The sequence below is a fragment of the Podarcis liolepis genome (genome assembly GCF_965112155.1).
Source record: "Podarcis liolepis genome assembly, chromosome: 14".
In the NCBI taxonomy this organism is placed as follows: domain Eukaryota; kingdom Metazoa; phylum Chordata; class Lepidosauria; order Squamata; family Lacertidae; genus Podarcis; species Podarcis liolepis.
This window is the reverse complement of record NC_139569.1, coordinates 13,692,129-13,713,025: the sequence shown is the minus strand read 5'-3', so window position 1 is coordinate 13,713,025 and position 20,897 is coordinate 13,692,129. Positions and strand designations below refer to the sequence as shown.

Here is a 20,897-nt window from a genome sequence, read left to right as displayed (position 1 = left end):
CTCAGCAACCGCTTTTTGGTTATTATATTATTATTGTTTTTAAATACTGTACCTGTTTTCATTTGTTAATTCTAATGCTTTTTTGTAAACAACTTAGAGGTTTTATTATTACAATCAAGTAATGTGGTAAACTAAAAATAATAATAATTTAAAAATGGTGATACATTTTTCAAGGGCCAGCACAGTGCCTGCAATAACAAGTGGTCTGTCCTTATATCCAGGGAGCCATGTTAGTCTGTTGTAGCAAAAACAAAGTTGTTAAATGCACCCATGAAAATATAAGTTATTTTAGGGGAAACTAATTTAGGATTACATTTTTAAAAGCAAAACAATGGTCTGAAGAGACTCCCTTTTCATGGAGAAGAAAATGTAATGCCACATTAAACCAAATGTCAGTGAAGTGGAACTAACGATGAAGAGAAAGCAGCCTTGAGCGTTGTGTGGTTAGTGTTAGAGGGAGGAAAAAAACAGAATTCTGGCTTGAGAATCTCATTGCTAAAAGTTATTAAACTGAAACTGTTGCAGGCCAAAAATGGTTTATCTTCTGAGTTACACCAATAAAACCCAGAGACAAAAACATGCACAGCTTCAGTTTTAAAAGCAGGAATGCCAGGAGACTGCAATCATAACAGAAGATTGGGTTCAATCATTTATGGGGAAGAATGGGGTAGCTCAGCGGCAGAACATGTGCTTTGCAAACAAAATGTTTCAGTCCTAATAAGTATGTCCAGGTAGGGCAGAGAAAGACCCTTGTCTGAAACCCGAGAGAGCTGTTGCCAATCAATATGTATTACTGAGTCAGACCATTGGTTCACCTAGCTTGGTTTAAAGCAGCTTCCCAGCATCCAAGATTTATACTCTAGACTTTTAATTGTATATATAAACATATTTCTCCATTAATTCTGCAGTTTCACACATAGGAAAAAACTGCATATAGTCTTCCCTTCCACTGGCATGAAAGGGAACATTCCAGCACATGGGCAGAGGAGAGTCTAAATTATTTGCTAATCATTTTAAGATTAACCACCACAAAGGAGAATTATCTCCAGCTTGTCTACAAATAATCAGGGGTCTGCAGGGATTGAGTGTGGAGTGCCACATTCAATCATGTGTGTCGAATCCCTACCCCCACCCACTGTCTGAAGTGGGACAGCCCAGACACAGGTTTGCTGTCTGAAAGAGAACTAGGCCATCCACAGCAGCCCAAATCGTATTGGGCCTCAGATAAGCTGGACCAGGGTTGCTTAAGATGCATTAAAAGCATGTTCTACGATAACTGAAGATGGGGAAGTTCAAGTACAGGGGCCGAAAGCAGGCCTCCAGGTCTCTAGCTGGCCCTTGAAACTCTGACCAGGTTGCACCCTTCACAGGCCCTGCTTCCAAGCCTGAGTGTTCTTTGAATGGGTCCTTGAACTCTGATCATACCTCTTGCTTGTCTGAATAAAGGACAGAGACGGATGCATGTAAAATTTACAGGATAACCAGCTTCATATAACCAGTATGCTTTAGTCTAATTAATGCATGAAGGGTTTAATACCATAGAGTAAGCTGTCCTGCCAAGCTTAGCTATGTCACTTCCCCTTACCCTGGGCAGAAACAGGTAAACAACACTTTGTTCCCTGCTTCCCAGTCTACTTGAGAACTCAGCATGTGAGGAGGTCTGAGCTGGTTCCTCCAGCTCGGCTGCACTGCTCTCACCAACCTCTCGTGTTCCTATACAAATAGTTAAGTAATGTTTTACCGCTTTGTAACTAAGCTACTTTTTACTGCCTCTGCAACTTTTCTAACTGACGTATGGAATAACACATTATTTATTATTACCCATAAATCTCAGGGCAGGTTCCTGAGACCTTTGGTGAGTTTGTAAGTATACCAATTTAAGTTACCAAATGTGTGTTCTATGCTAGGAAACTTCAGAAAAAACTTTTAAATGGGACAGTTTTGGAACTCACCCAGAATAACATATTTTTAAGGTTTTACATCCTACATTTTCACACTTTATTTGCCTCATATTTTATGAATTTATATCTGCTGGTTTTCTCTCAACAAAGAGTACTTGCCCCAAATTTGAATCTTGGCATTCCGGAATTCTCTTCCTTTTATATCTATTTTTCTTGAACCAATAACATTTATATTCATTCTTCCTCCCACTTTTGCCTCTGGCCTCACAGGCATGTGGCCCTCAGAAGGTTGCCCAAAATGGAATGTGGCTCTTGGGCTGAAAAAGATTACTTGTTCCTGTTGTAACTTCATTTAGTACCTGGCAGCTCACAATTTTGCTTTTTAAGGGAGTGATGGCAATAGTCTATTTAAACACTCCCCACAAGCTACTATTGGCACTTGTTATTATACGGCTGTTTTTATTCTACTTCTGCAAGTGATGTACTACAGGCACACTATTCAAATGAAGTACCAGGCACTGCAGACAGCTGCCACTAGCCCCAATTTGTTTTCACTTGGCAAGCACACCTATTTGTTTAATAGCATATTTGTGAGGGCTGCTCACAAATGCAGATTGTTTTTCAGGTCTTATTACTCTAGCTAGTAACAGCATAAATGGTGTCCTACAAACAAGAAAATTGCTCAAACATTAACAGTGCAAGAAAAACAAATGTAAGTTGTAAATTTCAGAGATGGAAATAAAGCCACAAAAGTAGCCAGCCCCATCTACTTCTCACACATGCTATGTTGGTGGCACAGTGGAGGTTGGAAAAGGGGAAGGATACAACCCCTTTCCAGGTAAAGCAAACTTCTTACCTAGTAGCCTGGAGGTAACTGACCACCAGCAACCAAACAAGTAGCTATTTACAAGGCTAGTATGAGAAAAAGAGCTACAGAATACACCAGTTTATAAGCTCCACATATTTTTCATGGTGACTTACTCGGGGCATAACCATTATTCAGTAATACTCAAACTTGATCTACTATTTTCCTTTTTCATCTAGGTCTAGGCAACCTGACAAATCTCTGACAATACTATCTTCCTAACCCCTGCCCATATTAATACTGCAGGATCAGTAACATGTAACATTAAAAGTTTATTGCAAAACTTAGCAATAAAAGCACAAGTACGAGTAATAGTAAATTTATACCTTTGTACTTACTCTGCAAAACTGACAAGGATTCCTCTTTGCAGTATGGAACTATATTAAGTTATCTATACACACACACCCTGCCATGTAATACCCCCAACCCTGCATTTGCAAGCTAAAACAATGGTATTTGGGTGTGGTTCCCAAATATTTTATTTACAGCTACTGCCAAATCCCGAGTCACTGTCTTAGTCACCAGTGGTGCTGGATTAGAATCTACTGTAAAAACCTAAAACCAAACTGCTACATGTAACTATAAACAGGAAAGTCAGTGAGATTTATGATCAAATTCCAGGTTTCTTTCCTTGATTTAAATCTTGCCACGAAACAACATACAAAGAAACCAGGTTCTATAGAAGGCAGCTTCTCCATAAGGAAAAAGATTCTCACCTGAGTGCATAAGTATAGCCAGTGTTCTCTGGCACGCATTGGGGAGGGGTATACGTGTGAAGACGTGAAAAATCCATGGTCACTGTTTCAAATCATACTGCAAAAAGTTGAAAACACAGTGCTATATAACAGTTTAAAAGACAGAAAAAAGAGCTCTTGCTTGGTTCAGCCGGTACTTTAGAATACTGCAAATAATGCTTTGGCAGAGGAGGAAAAAAGCCACTGGTATCAGAAGTAGTGTGCATTTTTAATGTGGCTGCTAATGTTAGATATCCCTTATCAAAAGTCACATGAACCCTAAGCACTTCCTCTTCTGGACAGCTGTTTCAAAAGTCTTAGGCATGCTGTGTTCTATTTACCAAGTTCTCTCAAATGGTGTAATAAAAAGCTAAACCCTGTCCATACCTACAGTGCTGCTTATAGTATACTTGACAGATACTATTAAACTGCACTTTGCTGAAAAAAACCAAGAGTTTACAACACCCACAATAGTATTTTTTTCCACTGATACTAAACTAAAGGTTTTCTAGGTATTGAGAACTGCACCAATCAAAACAGTTAAGTAAACGAGAAGTGATGTTCTCCAAGCCTGGAGAAGAGGAGGTTAAGGAGTGATATGATAGCCATGTTCAAATATATAAAAGGATGTCACATAGAGGAGGGAGAAAGGTTGTTTTCTGCTGCTCCAGAGAAGCAGACACGGAGCAATGGATCCAAACTACAAGAAAGAAGATTCCGCCTAAACATTAGGAAGAACTTCCTGACAGTAAGAGCTGTTCGACAGTGGAATTTGCTGCCAAGGAGTGTGGTGGAGTCTCCTACTTTGGAGGTCTTTAAGCAGAGGCTTGACAACCATATGTCAGGAGTGCTCTGATGGTGTTTCCTGCTTGGCAGGGGGTTGGACTCGATGGCCCTTGTGGTCTCTTCCAACTCTATGATTCTATGATTCTATGATTCTATGTAACAACACATTTTTCTTTTAACATTTCATTTGTGCCACTGGAATGGAAAGAGGGAGTGTGGCTCGGCTTGTGCTTTGAAAGAGACACAGCCCTGTTTAGCTGGGATTGAGTCAACTAATCACCTCGAAGGGAGCAAAGGCGCTTATGTACACACCCTAAAGGCTGATCCAAAATGCAATCACAAATCTAGTGCTAGATCTGTATTCCTGAAACTTGTTTTAGCTCAGGCATTTTAAGGGAGTCACTTTGAAATGTTTAGACTGTGATCTAAAGAGCCACACAGCTAGTTTTGCTCATCCAAAGGGCCTTTGGGTATGTGTTTTTCAAGAAGCAGTCCTTAATGCAAGCTACTTTTAAAACTAAGCATTTGTAAAGTATTTTTGTATGGTTTGGAGTGCAGAAAAAAATCCCACACAGCACACTGAAGGTCTTGGATGGGCCTGCAGTAGCTCTTTGGATTCCAGTCTTATTCAAAGCATTCTTATCCCACGCTTCAGCAGAAAATGTTTCAGAGTAGTTTCCAGATCAACTAAAAAAAGAAAGAAAAACTCCAGCCTTGCCTTCAGGCTTATAGTGTAAAAGACTTAAGGAAAAAGAAATGGGTAGGGAGGAGGGGGGAAGCTAACCCAGGGACAATTTCTTAAAGTTACAATTCTTATAGAGACCAGCTGGGGTGGAAACAGTTCAGGTGGCCTGATGGAATAATGGAATGAGGAATGATGGAATGATGAAATGGGGAAACCCAGCAAGATGGGCAGGATATAAATAATAAATCATTATTAAAATTATTATAATAACCCTTGCTGAGTGACAGGTGATGATGATGAAGAGCCAAAAGCAACCGGTCTCCCTGCAGAGCTGAAGGAACAGCCCTGCTTCCCTTCTCTAAATTCTGCTGCAGCCTGAAAGCAGGATTTTTGAGTTTTCAGTCTTTTACGATGAGTACAAAAACTGAATGGATATTAGCTGAAGGGCTACTAGACTGAAAGTGAAGGAAACACTAAAATTTTAAACAAAACCACAATTTAAGGTTGCAAAATGCCTAGATTTATGGAGCAGTTCAAGTAACAGAAGCATGAAGAAATGTTCTTTCATAAGAACACAACACAAAACATTGAGCAATATTAGCTGTAAAGGCTGGTATTTTTAGACTTACTGGGCAAAAGGGTGCCTTCAAGGCTGATATAAACTAATTCACCCTGTTTTAAGATCACATCAGGCGCACAAACACTGTTCATCTGTGCTCTTATGTGCATGCCAGACACAAACCAGGGATTCTATTCTGACTGCTTACATCATGCTAAGTGTCAGCAATCATCATCATTACAGGACTAGGAGGAGGGAGAGGACGAACATGCAAGAACCAAAGCCAACCCACCTCTCCCATGGTGAGCCTTAAGAAGAAGTGATGTGCTGCCCTCAAAGGGTTGTATCCAATGCTAGCCCTACCAAGAACAAACCCTCAGAAATGCATGAGCATGACTAATATAGCCCCATTCATTTAAAAAGGTCAACATTGAGTATGAAGTATTCAGCTAAAACTCATAGTGACTAAGATTGACAAACTGCTGTTTTGGACAAAAGGAGGACACTAGATGACACAAGATTCTGGTTATTAAAACTAGATGAAATCCAGTGCTTGCTTTTAATATAATAGTAAGGCAAGTTACTCATGCAGGGCCAGGTTCTTAGAAGAGTTTTGATCTGTCCTGTACCAATGTGCTAAAACAGGCAACTACTGTTATGTGCATGGTCACACATACGTGCACAGTGCCAAATCTGGAAGCAATGTGAAAACATCATAAGGATGTCACTGAAACATCACTAAATTGGAGGGTGGGGCGGGGTGTTTGCAGGCTTTTTCAATGGGCTTTCTGATTTCACACAAGTGCAATGACCCAAAACACAACCCCCATGCAAAGAGGGAGTTGCCAATATTTTTTTAAAAGAATATTATTTCACATAGAGTGGCTGGGGAAATCCAGCCAGATGGGTGGGGTATTAATAATAATAATAATAATAGCTATAATTTGGCCTTGAAGACAAAGAGGTTTATAAGGAAATGTTCACTCCATTTGTGAAATGAGCACCTCATAGATGAAATGAAGTGCTCTGTGCTTGCTGTTCCGACGGTGACAGAACAGGCTATGGCCAAACACATACAGTAAAGTAAAAGGCCTCAGTCCAGAATTAGCATTCTCACAACCACAGCTCAGTAGTGTGGAGCTGGAATGGTAAGGCGGTTCTACCAGACAAGCACATTCAGAACACAGGCAGCGCACATGAATGTGTCTGGATTGCAATGTCTTGACGACAAAAATTAATTAGCTGTAATTTGCTTCAAAACCCAGAAGAGGATGTTGATGCTCAGAAACACCCCAAACACCTGACCAACAGAGAACACAGAGTACGTAGGTTGGGGAACTTGTTTATAAAAGGTCTATGACAAAGTACAGAAAGTTAATGACCTTGCAGCTAATTTTAACAACATTTGTGCAATTTGGCACAGTGATGTCTTCACCCTATGCACATTACCTGGTTTATTTACAGGCACCCACAGCCCAGCAAAACTCCTATTCAATGAAGTTGTCATCTGCACATGTACAACAGAGATCTCAGATCTACACATCTCTGCTTAACTGCAACTTACATTTACAAATCAGATGGAAGCTGGTTTGAGAGATAATGCATCAAACAGCAGTATCTCCCAGGAAACTACAAGATGCATACGAATTGCAGCTAACATCGTATGTACACAGTTTCAAATATCAGCAGCGGGAGGGCACTGGAGCCGGAGTAAATGAGAATGTGTACACAGTCTCAGAAAAGAGTTTTATCCCAGTCCATAAGTGTACTGCATTTATACATGCAATTTCTAAAACTATGTGTGCTCTATATATACATCCAATTGTTTTATAAATGTTTTTTTTCTGTAATGTGAAATCGTTTTGAGATGGCTCATAGGAAACTATTCATAAATAAATAAATAAATAAATAAATAAATAAATAAATAAATAAATAAATAAAGTCTAATAATCATCAAATTGGCACAGTTACTATCAAGTTTAATTTGCAAGATAACCAGAAGTTGAAATCAGGTTATAATTCTGGTTTCAGCCATAGGTTTGAGGGGAGTCTAAGGTTAGAGGTACCTATTGCAATGCTGGTTCAGATGCAATGTGAAACAACCGTTTCAGGGAAAAGAAGAGGGAATAATAAGGGAGGGGTGTGTAAGAGAATGGGATGCTCCCAATTGCCTGACTGGCTTGGCAACTGGGAAATGCACTGTCTGAACTGGAGCAGTGTAATTACTCGTATAAAACTGCAAAGCAGTGTACCCAACAGCTAGAGATACTGGAAACAATTGAGAAACCTGGCTGTCTACAGTTCCCTCTGGGCCCAAACACAGACTAAGAGACACTGTTACTTACCAAGAGGCATTGCATCAACAAATCTAATTTTGACCTGGCTGCTCAACAGCTGTCGTCACCCTCCTGAAACCCCACATATGAAACCTTAGATTGCCAGGGAATGATCTTTAACAGGCACAAACACAAGCTACGTAGTGAGCTGTGACTTGTGTTCTACAGGAACTGGACACATAGCTATTATTTGCATACATCCCCCTTTACTCAAGTTGGAGATGAGCTGTTTAATCATTAAGATTCCTTTCCCACACAAGGCATCTGGCAACTTTCCAAGAACTAAAACTAAATATATTTTGCTCTTTCTTCAGACTATTCTGTATAGCTACAATCACAGCGAGAACTAACGGCAAGGTTATTGGAAACTCCCACTTATAGCTAGTATTGTCTTCAGCCTTCTGTTGCAAAAAACGCAAATGCATACCCTAAAAATGCAATCTAGTGTAGCATTAATATTTCTGCGGAAAGGTCAGGTTTCTAGAAAAAGCAGGCACTGATTCTAGGAGGAGCACAATGACCCTCAGACTCATAAACAAGAGAAAGGACGTTTGAAAATCTACAAATATGTAATCACAAAGAACTTGGTTATTGCTAAACTTTTTCTTGGGAGAAGTAGATTGGGGCAAAATTTAGTGGGACAACTGTTCGTTTGTTTGTCTTTTACATGGAAAGCCCAACAAATTCATATGGAAAGTCAAATAAATGTTAGCTATGAAGGATGAGTTGGTGTGGAGCACAACCCTGTCTTCCTGAAAATAAATACACTCATTTTCTATGACCAACAATGCTCTTGTGCCCCCAATTCATGGGGGAAATAAACATAATTCAAAACCCAATTTTCCAGGTAAGCACTCAGATAGGTTCAGAAGGAGGACCAGTAAGAGCTTTCAGGACTAAGGAATGGTTGCAAGTGTGGCACCTGTGAACAGAGCGAGAGTAGATAATGAACTTACTCCTTAATTATTATTTTTTTTATGTGAGATGATGGGATAAGAATGAAATGTAGATGTGGACTGTTTTAATCTCTTATACTGTTAGCTGTAATTATTTTTAAACTGTTTTTATTATTTAAATTTTAAATTTTAATAGTATATACATTTTGTTAAGAAGCTACCCAAGAATGTTATCAAGCATTGCCATCTGTCTCTTAAGAGTAATGATTGCTGAGCTCTTGGTCAGCCTGTTGCAGAAGGCTAAGAAGTCCTGACCAGAGGCAGAAACGGAATGGAGTGTTTCTCTCTTGGGATCTGTGGATGGCTTTCCATGTTATTTCATAAGTCTGTGAAGCTGAGAATCTGCAGGAGGTCAGAATGGTGTTAATTGTTTTCCTCACAATCCCAGTCTTGACAGCATTGCTGTTCAGTTTTGAAGCATAAAAGTATGACTGATATCAAAGGGATGGTAGATTGGGCTCTGAGAGAGAAGACAGTGAGATGAGGAAGGGTCAAGGGCCCAGAATCTCACATTCCATTAAGTCTGGGAATCTTGGTCAGCCATGTAGAATATTTCAGATTTCCATGTGGAATGACTGTGTCTTGCATAGGACTTTCCCTAAAAGTAGAGAGACAGAAAGGTATATAGGAGGCCTAGTAGCCACTGTAGAAAAAGTGAATCTACCACTTAATATCCCCATTATTGGAATTTGGAAAAGCAGTGTGCCATTTTGGGGTTCCTTTGGACACGAAGAATATATTGACAATTAAGAAGCCCAGATTAAAAGTTATTTAATGAGTTCTAGATGATACTGTCCTTGCTGAAACCAAAAGAAAGTCCACCATAAATTTCAGCTGCCCAGCCCAAAATAGCTGATCCACTCAAAATAACTTCTAAATGTAGAGCCTGGGTACAAGAATGGGAGCTCACACCAAAATAATTGGCAGTGGTGGCTTTGATGGAAGTGGAATAGTCTCCCTCAGGAGGTTGTGGTCTCTCCTTCCTTTGAGGTTTTAAAGCAGAGGTTGGATGGCCATCTGTCCTGGTTGCTTTAGTAGAGATTCTTGTATTGCAGGGGTTGGACTAGATGACCCTTGGGATCCCTTCCAACTTTACAATTCTACGAAAGAAGCATCCGGATCAAATCTACCATAGGCCAGCACGATTCTTCCTATCAAGGATTCATCTTGAATTCTGCTTTTTGGGGGGAATCGCTGGAGACAAAACAATGAAAGCCAGTATGGCATAATGGTTAGAGTGCTGGCTTCTGACCTGGGAGACCATGGTTCGAATCCCCACTCAGCCATGAAGCTCCTTGGGCCAGTCACTATCTCTTAGCTTAACCTACCTCACAGGGTTGTTGTGAGGATGAAATGGGTGGGAACATGGCTATAGTGCAATAGCTTCATCACTCAAGTAAAAATAGCCACATTTTAAAAGGGAGGGGGATTTTCTGCTCCTCACAATGATTCCAATGTGTCTCTCTGTACTCAGCAATCTTATTGACAGAAGTCCATGGCTCAGGAGAAAACTATGCAAATTGCAAAAGGCTTCAAACTTTCACTTTTGTTTTTGAATAAGGTTCAAAAATAAGACTTTTGGGGGGGGGGGATCTCCACTTAGTTTTCTTAACAGGTCTGGATGGTGGGATGGTAGTAATCAGAAGTACAAAAAGTGGTACCTGATATTCTGTTTAAGTAAGTTGTTGATGCAACTCACATGCTACATTTCAAAGCTGCTATTATTCTTTTTAACAAATTCAGAACCATGGACATCAGTTTCCTTTTGCTGCTCAATTCACAGTTTGTGGTAAAGAATATGAATACATTCCACTCTAGTTTCACTTTTGATAAGGAAAAGGGATTGAAGGAGTAGGATATTAGATGTTCACAGAAAACAGGCATCTTTTAGAACAACTGGAACATATCTCTTATAAGAATACACTAGCAGTAATAATACATAAGGCAATAATTGTCTATAAAATGGGCCTTCATTTTAGAATTAAAAGGATAGTATTACTGATCAAACAATAAACAAAACATCCATAGTGCAGGTTTAAAAACCAAGACCTGCTATTCTAAAGCATTTTAAAAACAATATGGTTACTTATGAGCTATAATATGCTAACTATGTATATTCCAAATGCCTCCTCAAAACAAACTGAGCTATAAACTCTCTTTTCAGTGCAGTACATTAAATTATGGTTAATGCAGCCAATAACAAATAGCTTGCACCTTCAGATTTTAAGAACTTTGCTGCTGCTGCTTCAGCAGTTTACAAGCAAATCTAACTATAGTATTTCATTTTAGTCACTGAAAACTCAGTCCCAAAAATCTGAGTTATCTTACAGGAAATATCTAACATTTTGCAGCCTCTTTCACATACCTCCCCACATTAAAATTTAAAAAGAACAGGCTGAAAAGCAAAGAGCTTCGAGCAAAAGTAAATACAGTACAACATTTATGGCAAAAGACAGTGTTTCAGAAAGATGTACCAATCACATGTTTAAAAAACACAGGTATTCTGACATACAAATCTGATCATCTATAATATAATTGCACTTGGTGCAAGCTTTAACTGTAATATTACTTAGACTGTGGCTGTCAAAGGAGAGCACATATTACAACACTGTAAATATTTTTTAAAAAAATATTCTGAACTTAAGAGGAGCATACATAGCTAAATTGCAGTTAACAGAACATGGAATTTATAAAAATACTGAGCATTTTCTACATGCTTCAGATAACATGAGTGTTTTCACTTTACAAGCTAGTAACCCTGAAAAACAGCAATGATTGAAAAATCCAACTCAACTTGTTCTGTACAATAAGTCAGTCAGATCCCAAATTACTAAGAAACAAATGGCAAAACAAGGCTCACTAAAGCAGAACAAGCAAGCAACTCGGTGCTTTGGCACAGCTAAAAACAAACTCAAGTTGCCAAGTTACGCTCCAGATCTATCAGACCTACACAAATGATCAGAAAACAGCAGCAGAGGTACACCTTCAAACCTGGATCTTTTCAAAATGCAGCATCATTCATCCCACAGAGAAGGAAGGAAGAATACTTTAATTCAGCATTGTGTTCCAGGACGGGGCGATCTCCTGCCCAATAACTCAAAAGAAGTTTGAGAGTTGACAGCACATTCTTTCTGTTCCACACTGCAGAATCCCAAAATGGCTTCCCAGCGTCAACAAAGCCTGAAGGATCAGACGAATCTAATCCAGCCTCTTAAAGCTTCCATTGTCACTCAGAGACAGACTTTGAATTTATTGGACAAAGCTACTTCAGCCAGCCCACAATATTTAACCACTTAATTTCCTTCAAGGATGTACATACTGAAAACCTTTTCCCAGTGTTTTATTTATAGTTACAGGTTTCCATGGCACTTTCATTCTCACCTCTAATTAGCTCTTTAGCAAGGAGAAGCTACAATACTGCACGGAAGATCCCCCCCCAACATGCTTTTGTTGTTTTCCTAGGCAACCTGCAATGTTCTGTTTCCACAACATGCTTCTATTTAGCAAAAGGAAGGCAGGGAAGGGGCGGGATCAGGCTCTTCCCTGCTTTTTAAAAATACGCTCTGGAGACCTATGAGCAAGAACTCCATTAAACCTGTGCTAGCAAAATTGATACTTTAATAGCAAGGAGGCAAGTGCAGTTATTCAAATGCTAAACAACGTTCTTATAGGGGGGACCTTTACCTATGTAAATTATCTGCACAGCTCTAGCACTTTCATCATATGCAAAGCAAAATTTGAATGTCAGGAGCATTTTCCTTATTCTTTGGAACAACTTAACTTAAAAACCTTTTCCTACCTCAACAAGAGCTGGCCTTAGAGGAAATATTAAAATGTCCCACATCATGCAAGGCTAGAGCTTTTGAAATCTGGCAACATGAGTTTATTCATCCCACCTAGCACTGTCCAGAGCCTCCATCTCCATCTTAGAGATCATCAGCTTTCACAGTGCTTAGGTATGCAGCTCCCCACTCCCCTCTCTGCCTCTCATTGCTGCCACCTGTTGCTCACCCACATGCATGCCATACCTAATCAAAAGGGTGGCAGTACTCCCCCCCCCCACTATTGCTACAGTGATCCCTTGCTCTTCCTTCCCTCCCTCAAGGTTCCCATAACCTTGTCAAAGGAAGCCTCTCTGTAAGCCTCCCTCCCTCACTTCAACAGATAAAACAAAACTGGCAGCTCATCCAATGGCTCATTCATGCTCATTCTTAACCCTTACAGAAGCAGTTGTCTGGGGCTGCATGAGACCATGACATTCTTTGAATATGCAGTAGTAGATAGGTAGCCGTTTTTTTAATAAAAAAAAATTATTAATTTTCCATACATTCATACATTACAATTTCTATTAAATTTCCCATTTTTGACTTCCTTCGGCTTCTCTGCCAATCATCCAAATTCTAACTTCTTCAGTTACACATTTCCAAATTTTGCTATTGCCTTTATACCTACCCCCCACTTCTATTTTGCCTTTTTACAATATTTCTTATGCTGTTACAGAGTTTCTCTAAATGCCACTAGCGTTATTTCATTATCACTTATACATTCCCAGTATTCAACTAATTTTCCCCAGTCCTCGATGAACTTTTGATCTCGTAGATATCTGATCTTCCCAGTCAGTTTATCAAGTTCTGCATAGTCTATCAGCTTCATTCTCCACTCTTCCAACGTTGGTATTTGTTCTTGTTTCCATTTCTGGGCCAGTAATATTCTTGCTGCTGTTACTGCATATTGGAAAAGTTTATGGTCCCTTCTATTTATTTCATTACCGACAATTCTAAAAGAATATTTCTCATCCATGTGATGTTTCGTTTGTAAATTTAATAAAATCATGCTATACAGTGTAAAAACCACCATTTTCTTTCTCTCCCCTTTCCACCTTCAATTTTGGTCATAGATGCTTCAGTTGAGATTCGTACATAGCAGTGGGTTAGATTAGATGATCCTCAGGGTCCCTTTCAACTCTACAATTCTATGATTCTATAACATCATTGCCATGGTTAGAACATTTCCAGGTATAGTTTGGAATTCTAGTGCCTACATCCCCCTACAGGGTGGAGGACCCATTTAGATGGTCTGCTCCCTGATCCCAGCCCAGAGACCAATGGAATATGATGAATTGCTTAAAGTTTTTGGGAATTTCCCAGTGGATGGGGCAGGCATTCATATGAAAGGTCCTAGTCTTGCTATAGAATGGCAAGATAAGATGGACAATTGAAAGTTTAGCAATCTAGTTTTCTCTCCAGTGCTATGTAGTCTGTTCAGCAACTTGGTACTTCAAGTAATTATGGATGATAAAACAGGCTGGACAACAACTAGAACCCAGGTCTTTGTTACAAAGGCAATTGAGCACTGGTTAGAGTACACAATCAAGCCTAACCTGAAACTGTTCTTAACCCGAGGTACCACTTTAGCTAATGGGGCTTCCCGCTGCCGCGAAATTTCTGTTAAGCAAAGTTCTTAACCCGAGGCATTATTTCTGGGTTAGCAGAGTCTGTAACCTGAAGCATCTGTAATCTGAAGCGTATGTAACCCAAGGTACCACTGTATATGGACTCTTGAAATTGGAGTTGAAAAATACATCTTGCGCCTTCAATTTTCAAATTAGCTTACACTGTAATAAGAATTAGCAGCTCTCTCACATGTACTGCCCCCTCCCAAAAAAACCCCCACAGAGTTATTCATAGGTGGAACGTGCTAGGATTCCATTTTATAGCAAGGATACTTCCAACAGTATGTAATTCTTAAGCGCAAAGCACTTGTTTCCAAACGCCTTAATATACAATCTACATACCATATAATTGCACACAAATACATTTTGCTGGATGAACATGCTGCATACAAGCCCTAGAATCCATGACCAATCACAGTTTCTCAGAGTGAAACACATACATTTGTTCTGATGGGAATTAGCATGTTACCACAATATAAACAGTCACACTTTTAAATAAACACACATTTTTCTATATGTACACCATGATGGAAATCTATGTTTGGCTGCAGTTTCTCTGCACGTGTACACCACAGGAGCACACAAGTAAGCAGACTTGTGCAATTATCACACTTGACCATCTATATTTAAGTTGCCTGTGTGTACGGGCTTACGATTTTTTTGCTTAAGTTCTGATAACCCTTAGACTAGTTAAGAAGAGAGCTGATGTTCATCTTCTTCAGAGATAACTAAGAAACACATATAAATATGAGAAAGTTTGCAGTAAATAAATCAGTCTAGCCTCACTTAGTAATGGAATATTTATAGTCTTTAGTACCATAATTGCACACTCAAAACCTGCCTGCCTAGGTAAATTTTCCTTGTTTCAACATTCAAAACCTGATGCGCACATTTCATTTTCCATATCTTAATGCCATGCTGGCACCATCATGTTCCATGCTGTACTGCCAAGATCTTTACCATTTTAGCCTGGATCACAATATCACTAAATCCATAACTCTACTTCAGAACCACATAAGCATGCTAAAACCAGAGAGACAATGTGAAAGATGGGCATTACAAAAATCACAGTAGACCAATACCAATGGTCTACTATAATCGACGTTTTCTTTTGTTCTGTGTATATCACGATGTATTTTTGTTGCTATGGCCGACGGCTGACGCAAATAAAGTTTCATTCATTCATTCAATGGGGCTTAGCCCCAAAATATGTTGTATTCAAGTCTTCCTTGCAGAATTAATCCACTACTGTTAACAGCAGCAATGGCAATAATAACTAATAGTATTGGAGACATCACCATATGTTTCCTGGCATTTATGCAACCTGTCATCAAATTCTTTATTGACTAAAATATACCACCAACGCCCAGCAAGATGCCAACCCAGTTGCAATGCTAGCAGAAGGACATCTTTTCATTTGAATAAAGCATGCCGTTTTTTGTTTCCCAGCTGTCTGTTACAAACCCCCAGACCACTCTGGAGCAAAGTACCACAAATAGTGAAAGCACAGAGAGCCGTTTGTTGCTCTTTTGTGGACAGGTCATTTATCTGCCAAAGAGACAGAAGGCACAGCTGCTACTGTTCTAATCAGAACTCTATTAAAGCCTTGTGAGCCTGGATTATCCTTATAGGACTAACTGTGCCACATTCCCATATGAGGGGGTGTATCTGAATATAATACACTTAATAATTTCCTGGAGAAAGAAAACATAACTACCTGTCTGCAAAGTGCTATCCAACTATTTTTACTACAAAATATGACTACCAAAACTTCATGCCTGTTCAAAACCACCTCTCACTCTGAACTTTTATATCACTCTCTTTAATTTCTTCTTACTTACTGGTACATTGCCCTCAGCAACAATCACAAGGAAACAATTTTACCACAAGTTACTAAAATCAGGGTGCTACTTAACAGAACTGGGTAAACGCCCACCATTTTAAGCAACTTTCATATGTATTTATTGGACACAGTTCTTCCTATTCCAAAGTCTTGAGGCGGGTAATAATATGCTTGAATCCATCACTGGCTACTAAAAACCAAATTAAATCCTCATACGGTTTTTCAGAATAAATACACTTTTCAGAATAAATACACTAAAGCATTATTTTCCATAGAAACTCACTGAAGGTTATTTATTTATATTACTGTATACAAATATTTAGAACCCAACATTTACCAAACATCCCATGTCAGAAATATATGCTGTTAAAAACAAAAACAAAAATAAAAAACAATGTAAAACAAAACACAGAATTCAGTTACAAATAAAATCACCAGCAGCAACAGAAACTCAAATGGCTAATACACCTGAATCCCAAAAGGCTACACAAAGAGGTGTCATCAGCTGCTGATGAAATGACATTGATGTTGTAGTGAGACATACCTCAGAAGGGAAGTCATTTCAAAGGCAAGAGGCCACTGAAAAGAGCCCACCCATGGGTCCCTACCCCCTACTCCATAAATCTCATTAGGCCTGGGAGCCACCAGCAGAGCTTTCCCTATAGATCTTAAAATTCACGCAGGTTTGAATGGGAGGAGGCATTCTTTAAGAAAATTGGGCCCTTAGACATTGAGGGGTAGCCAAGAATACCCTTAATGTGTATCCTTACAGATTTTGATTTGGTGTCTATATTGACAGCACTCCCTGGTGGTCTTAAAAGTTGTAGTGGCAGTCATAGGAAGCTGCCTTATACCAGGTTGGATCATTGGTTCATCTAGCTAAGCATTCAGACTAGTTAGTACCCGTTCTCCAGGATTTCAGGTAGAAGTCTTTTTCCAGTCCTACATGGAGATGCCTGGGATTGAACTTGGGACCTTCTGCATGCAAAGCTGGTATTATTCCACTGAACTACAGTCCTTCCTGTAACCTTTTGCATGCAAAACTTGTGCTCTACCACTGAGCTGTGCAGCCTTTCTATTAGACATGCAGGGCACCTTGAACTGAGTACTAACTTATGTGAGCTCATATTCCACCATACCCAGCAGCTCACAGTATGTAAGTGTGAGTAGGAAAACTATTAGTTATTCACTGATTGATAGTCACATGACACATGAGTACAAGTCCCAGCCCAGAGGGTTCCAATCAGAGATCGGAAGCAACATAAAAAGGAAAAAAAATCACAATGAAACTCAAAGAGGTAGTATGAAAATGTAGAAACCAACCATAAAATGTCTGACAGAATAAAGATATTTCCAACACCCATCTAAAAACAGGAAGAAATAGAATACGGCACAGGAAATAGAATTCAGCTATGTATAATTTTAAAAAGAAAGATAATATAATGGCAAAGTCTGAAAGTACTGGTGACCACTAGACAGACTGAAAACAAACATTTAAGAAGTTTTAATCCTAAATTCAGGCAGGCCATACCTTTATCAGAACCTCCCAAAACAAGGAACAAACTTTCAAATGCTCCATAAGTTTTCTTCAGACTGGATGTGAAAGCAAAAGTAGGCGGAGTGAAGAGAGGGGAAAGGAAGGAGGGGGGAAATTTCACTTCAAAAAAATGGTTACATTCATAGTTTGTCCTCCAAGTGGTGCAGGGCAGCTTACATGGTCCTCTCCTCCCATTTTATCTGCACAGCCACCCTTTAAGGTAGGTTAGGCTGAGAGGAACTGGCTCAAGGACACACATTTAAATTCATAGCTGGATGGGGACTTGAACACCAGGTCTTGGTATGCTACCTTGAATGAAAGGCAGACTATAAATGTAGTAAGATAACAACAACAAAACCATCAAGGTAGGTATTGCGACTTATTTTGTCGACATCTTGGTTTGCCCCAATAAAAGCATTACCTGGCTGCAGCTTTTGGAGCCTTTTTATGGAGCAGCAGGGGCTACTTTCTCTTTTTATTTTAATCCTAGAGGGGGAACCTGTGGTCCTTCAGACTGTTGTTGGATACAAACTCCCATCAGCCCTAATAAGCCCTAACTTGCTAAACTACCTTAGGGATAGAGGTATTTTAGCAAGATGTGGAGGATCACAGGCTACACACCCCTGCCCTAGCTGGAAGCTAATGCATTTTTATGTATTTGATTTAATGTTCCATCTTTCATCCAAAGGAGCTCAAGGTGGCATACATAGTTTCCGCCCTCCATTTTATTCTCGCAACAGCCCTGTGAGTTAAGCCAGGCTAAGAGACAGTGATTTGCCCAAGGTCACCCAATGAGCTTCATGGCTGAGTGGAGACTTGAACTCTTTTGTCTGCCAGCCCAACACTCTTAACTACACCACCACAATGGGTTGAGAAAGCAGTTAAGAAAATACCTTTCTGGAATTGTTTCTTTCAAATTTTAAACTCATCTTTTATTGTATGTGCATGTATATGTTTCACAAGGCCTTTGGTTCTTAATTATCTGCAGCCTCCAATGGATGGAATGATTTAAACCTGCCTTTTGAAAACGGATTTATCCTTGTTCGTTCCCTTTATTTTATGCCTGTTAAAATGGACGTGCTTGTTGTAAGCTACTTTGTTTTTTTAAAAAGCAACCAATAAATTGTATGGTGTGTAAATGGTCGTCCTAAACCTGATTCCCCCCCAAAAAAAATATGAATTATGAATCATTGAGTAGAAGGGGTTTCAAGTGTCATCTAGTTCACCCCTCTGCAATGCAATAATTCGTTTTGGGGTTTGTTTTGGAATAGCAGCATGCAACTATTTGTTCATATAAAAGGGGAGTGGAAAGGAAGGTGAGGGAGAATGAAGCCACCAGATATTCTCCCTCCCCGCCTTTCTCTCGGTTTGCTTGTGTGACCGGGGGGGGGGGTTCAAAGAGAAGAGCCCCCCCATATTATTGAGGGGGGGGGAGAAGCGAGGGTGTGTTGAGTGGGGGCCTACGAACAATCCTCGCGCTAAACTAAGGGGGGGATTTCCCCTCCTCAACCTCCACAGTATAAAAACGGAGGCTGCGGTGGCAGTTGTGGTGAAGAAACCGAATGAAGGCGGCGGCTGCTGCGGCAAGCAATGAATCCCGCTGAGAAACCGAGAGAGGGCCGCGTTAACATAATACCGCCGCCTGCTCTTTCCCTTTCATGTATTCCCGGGCAAGAGAGGAAGAGAAGGAAAAGAGAAGCAAGAAGCAAGAGCAATGGAAACGGGAGTCCACCAGGCGCCTCGGCCGCAGCGCGCGCTCTGTCTCTCAAGCTCGGCCGTTAGTTACCTGACGAGAGGCACGCGCACGCGCCCTGGGAGGACGCCGCTTCTGGCTGCCGGGTCAGCGCACCTGAGGAAGGTGACGAGGATCTCGCGCTGCTTTACGGGAGCGGCGCCGCTACGCGTCCGTTTCCCGCCCGCCCCCCGCCCCGCTTGACTGAGGGGAGCTGGGCGGGAGGCGTCGGCGGACTCGCCGCTTCCCTAAGAGGCCCCCAGAATCTCTCTTCCCTCTCTCTGCTCCTCATGCCCCGCCCCGCCCCCTTCGGCCGCGGGCAACGGTTCATTTTCGAAAATGGCGGCAACCGCAGGAATGGGCTGGGCTGCGGGAAGCCACGCCCACCGCCCCTCTTCCACACGGAGGCGGTTGGTCAGGGTAGGAGAAGCGTTCTCTGCACATGCTCAGTGGGAAAACGGATATTTCTCCTCAGCCGGTGCCTTTTCCCGCTTCCTTCGTTTCTAGGTGTGCCTAAGGCGCACCTCCACCTCCGAAGCAGGGATTGCCCCGCGGCAGAGGCAGGAAGGTCAGGTGGTACCCAAATTTCTTGTCACCCCCCAACATGGATTTTTTTTTTTGCCTGAAAAAATGGTTTTATGTTATTTCATATTTCCTTACAAAGGAATAATAATAAACAACTTTTATTTATATCCTGCCCTCCCGGCTGAAGTCGGACTCAGGGCAGCTATCATCAGATACATAACATTGATATAAAATCACACAATAATTAAATTACCTCCTAAAAACATGTCAAAATCAAATTAAAGTCTAATTAGATGGCTTTCCGCAGGGTTAGGGTTGGGAACAGTAAGTGCTCCACTGAATTGAAATTTCAGCCTTCACGACATAGGAAAACAGCCAAATAAACAGCTATTTTCATGGAGGAGGGTCAAAATATTAACTGATATGCATGAAATTTCATATAGCGCTATATAATCCCAAGTGTAGTAAAATAAGACCTTTGGAGCAGGCATTTTCTAAAAAAAGGTTTTTATGAGCCGCCCTTGTAGGGCAGTAATTGTTCCCTGATAATTTGTCACACACACACACACACACCGCCCTACACCCCTGCCCTGCGGCACCGTACAATACACAAGGGGGGGGACACACCAAGTACCAAATAAAATATGGAAAGTGAAAACAAAAAAAAAATTTAATCTGAAAAATACCTGTTGAGGATAAAGCGAAGCCCATGAGGGTGGGGAACCTCTGGGTATCCTTGCACTACAGTGACCTAATTAATCCCTTAAGACTCAGCCTTTCTCAACCTGTGGGTCTCCAGATGTTGTTGAACTACAACTCCCATCACCCCTAGCTAGCAAGGCCAGAGCTCTGGAATGATGGGAGTTGTAGTCCATCATCATCTGGGGACCCACAGGTTGAGAACTGCTGCAAGTCATACTGGCTGGTGGTGATGGAAGCTGGAGTCCAACAACATCTGGGAGCCTTTAGATTGCATTTGTTCCAAG

The 20,897-nt window shown here is 40.6% G+C and overlaps 1 protein-coding gene across 50 annotated transcripts in view; it reads right to left on the bottom strand.

The window, feature by feature from the left end:
- The window catches only part of SUN1 (Sad1 and UNC84 domain containing 1), an 80,844-nt gene that overhangs the window by 33,727 nt on the left and 26,220 nt on the right, over positions 1-20,897 (bottom strand). For 6 of the 50 annotated variants that reach the window (XM_083474270.1, XM_083474272.1, XM_083474238.1 and 3 more), the window contains exons 1-2: positions 11,806-12,007; positions 3,483-3,579 (exon numbers count right to left, since the gene is read on the bottom strand). The exons of 4 other annotated variants lie outside the window; for them this stretch is intronic. In XM_083474270.1, coding sequence (XP_083330396.1) covers positions 3,483-3,559 — 77 coding nt within the window. In that variant the 5' untranslated portion in view covers positions 3,560-3,579; positions 11,806-12,007. Of the gene's footprint in view, positions 1-3,482; positions 3,580-11,682; positions 12,054-17,648; positions 17,763-19,440; positions 19,729-20,897 lie in introns of those variants that run through there. 40 more of the 50 variants (XM_083474245.1, XM_083474225.1, XM_083474228.1 and 37 more) reach the window with 29 other exon arrangements.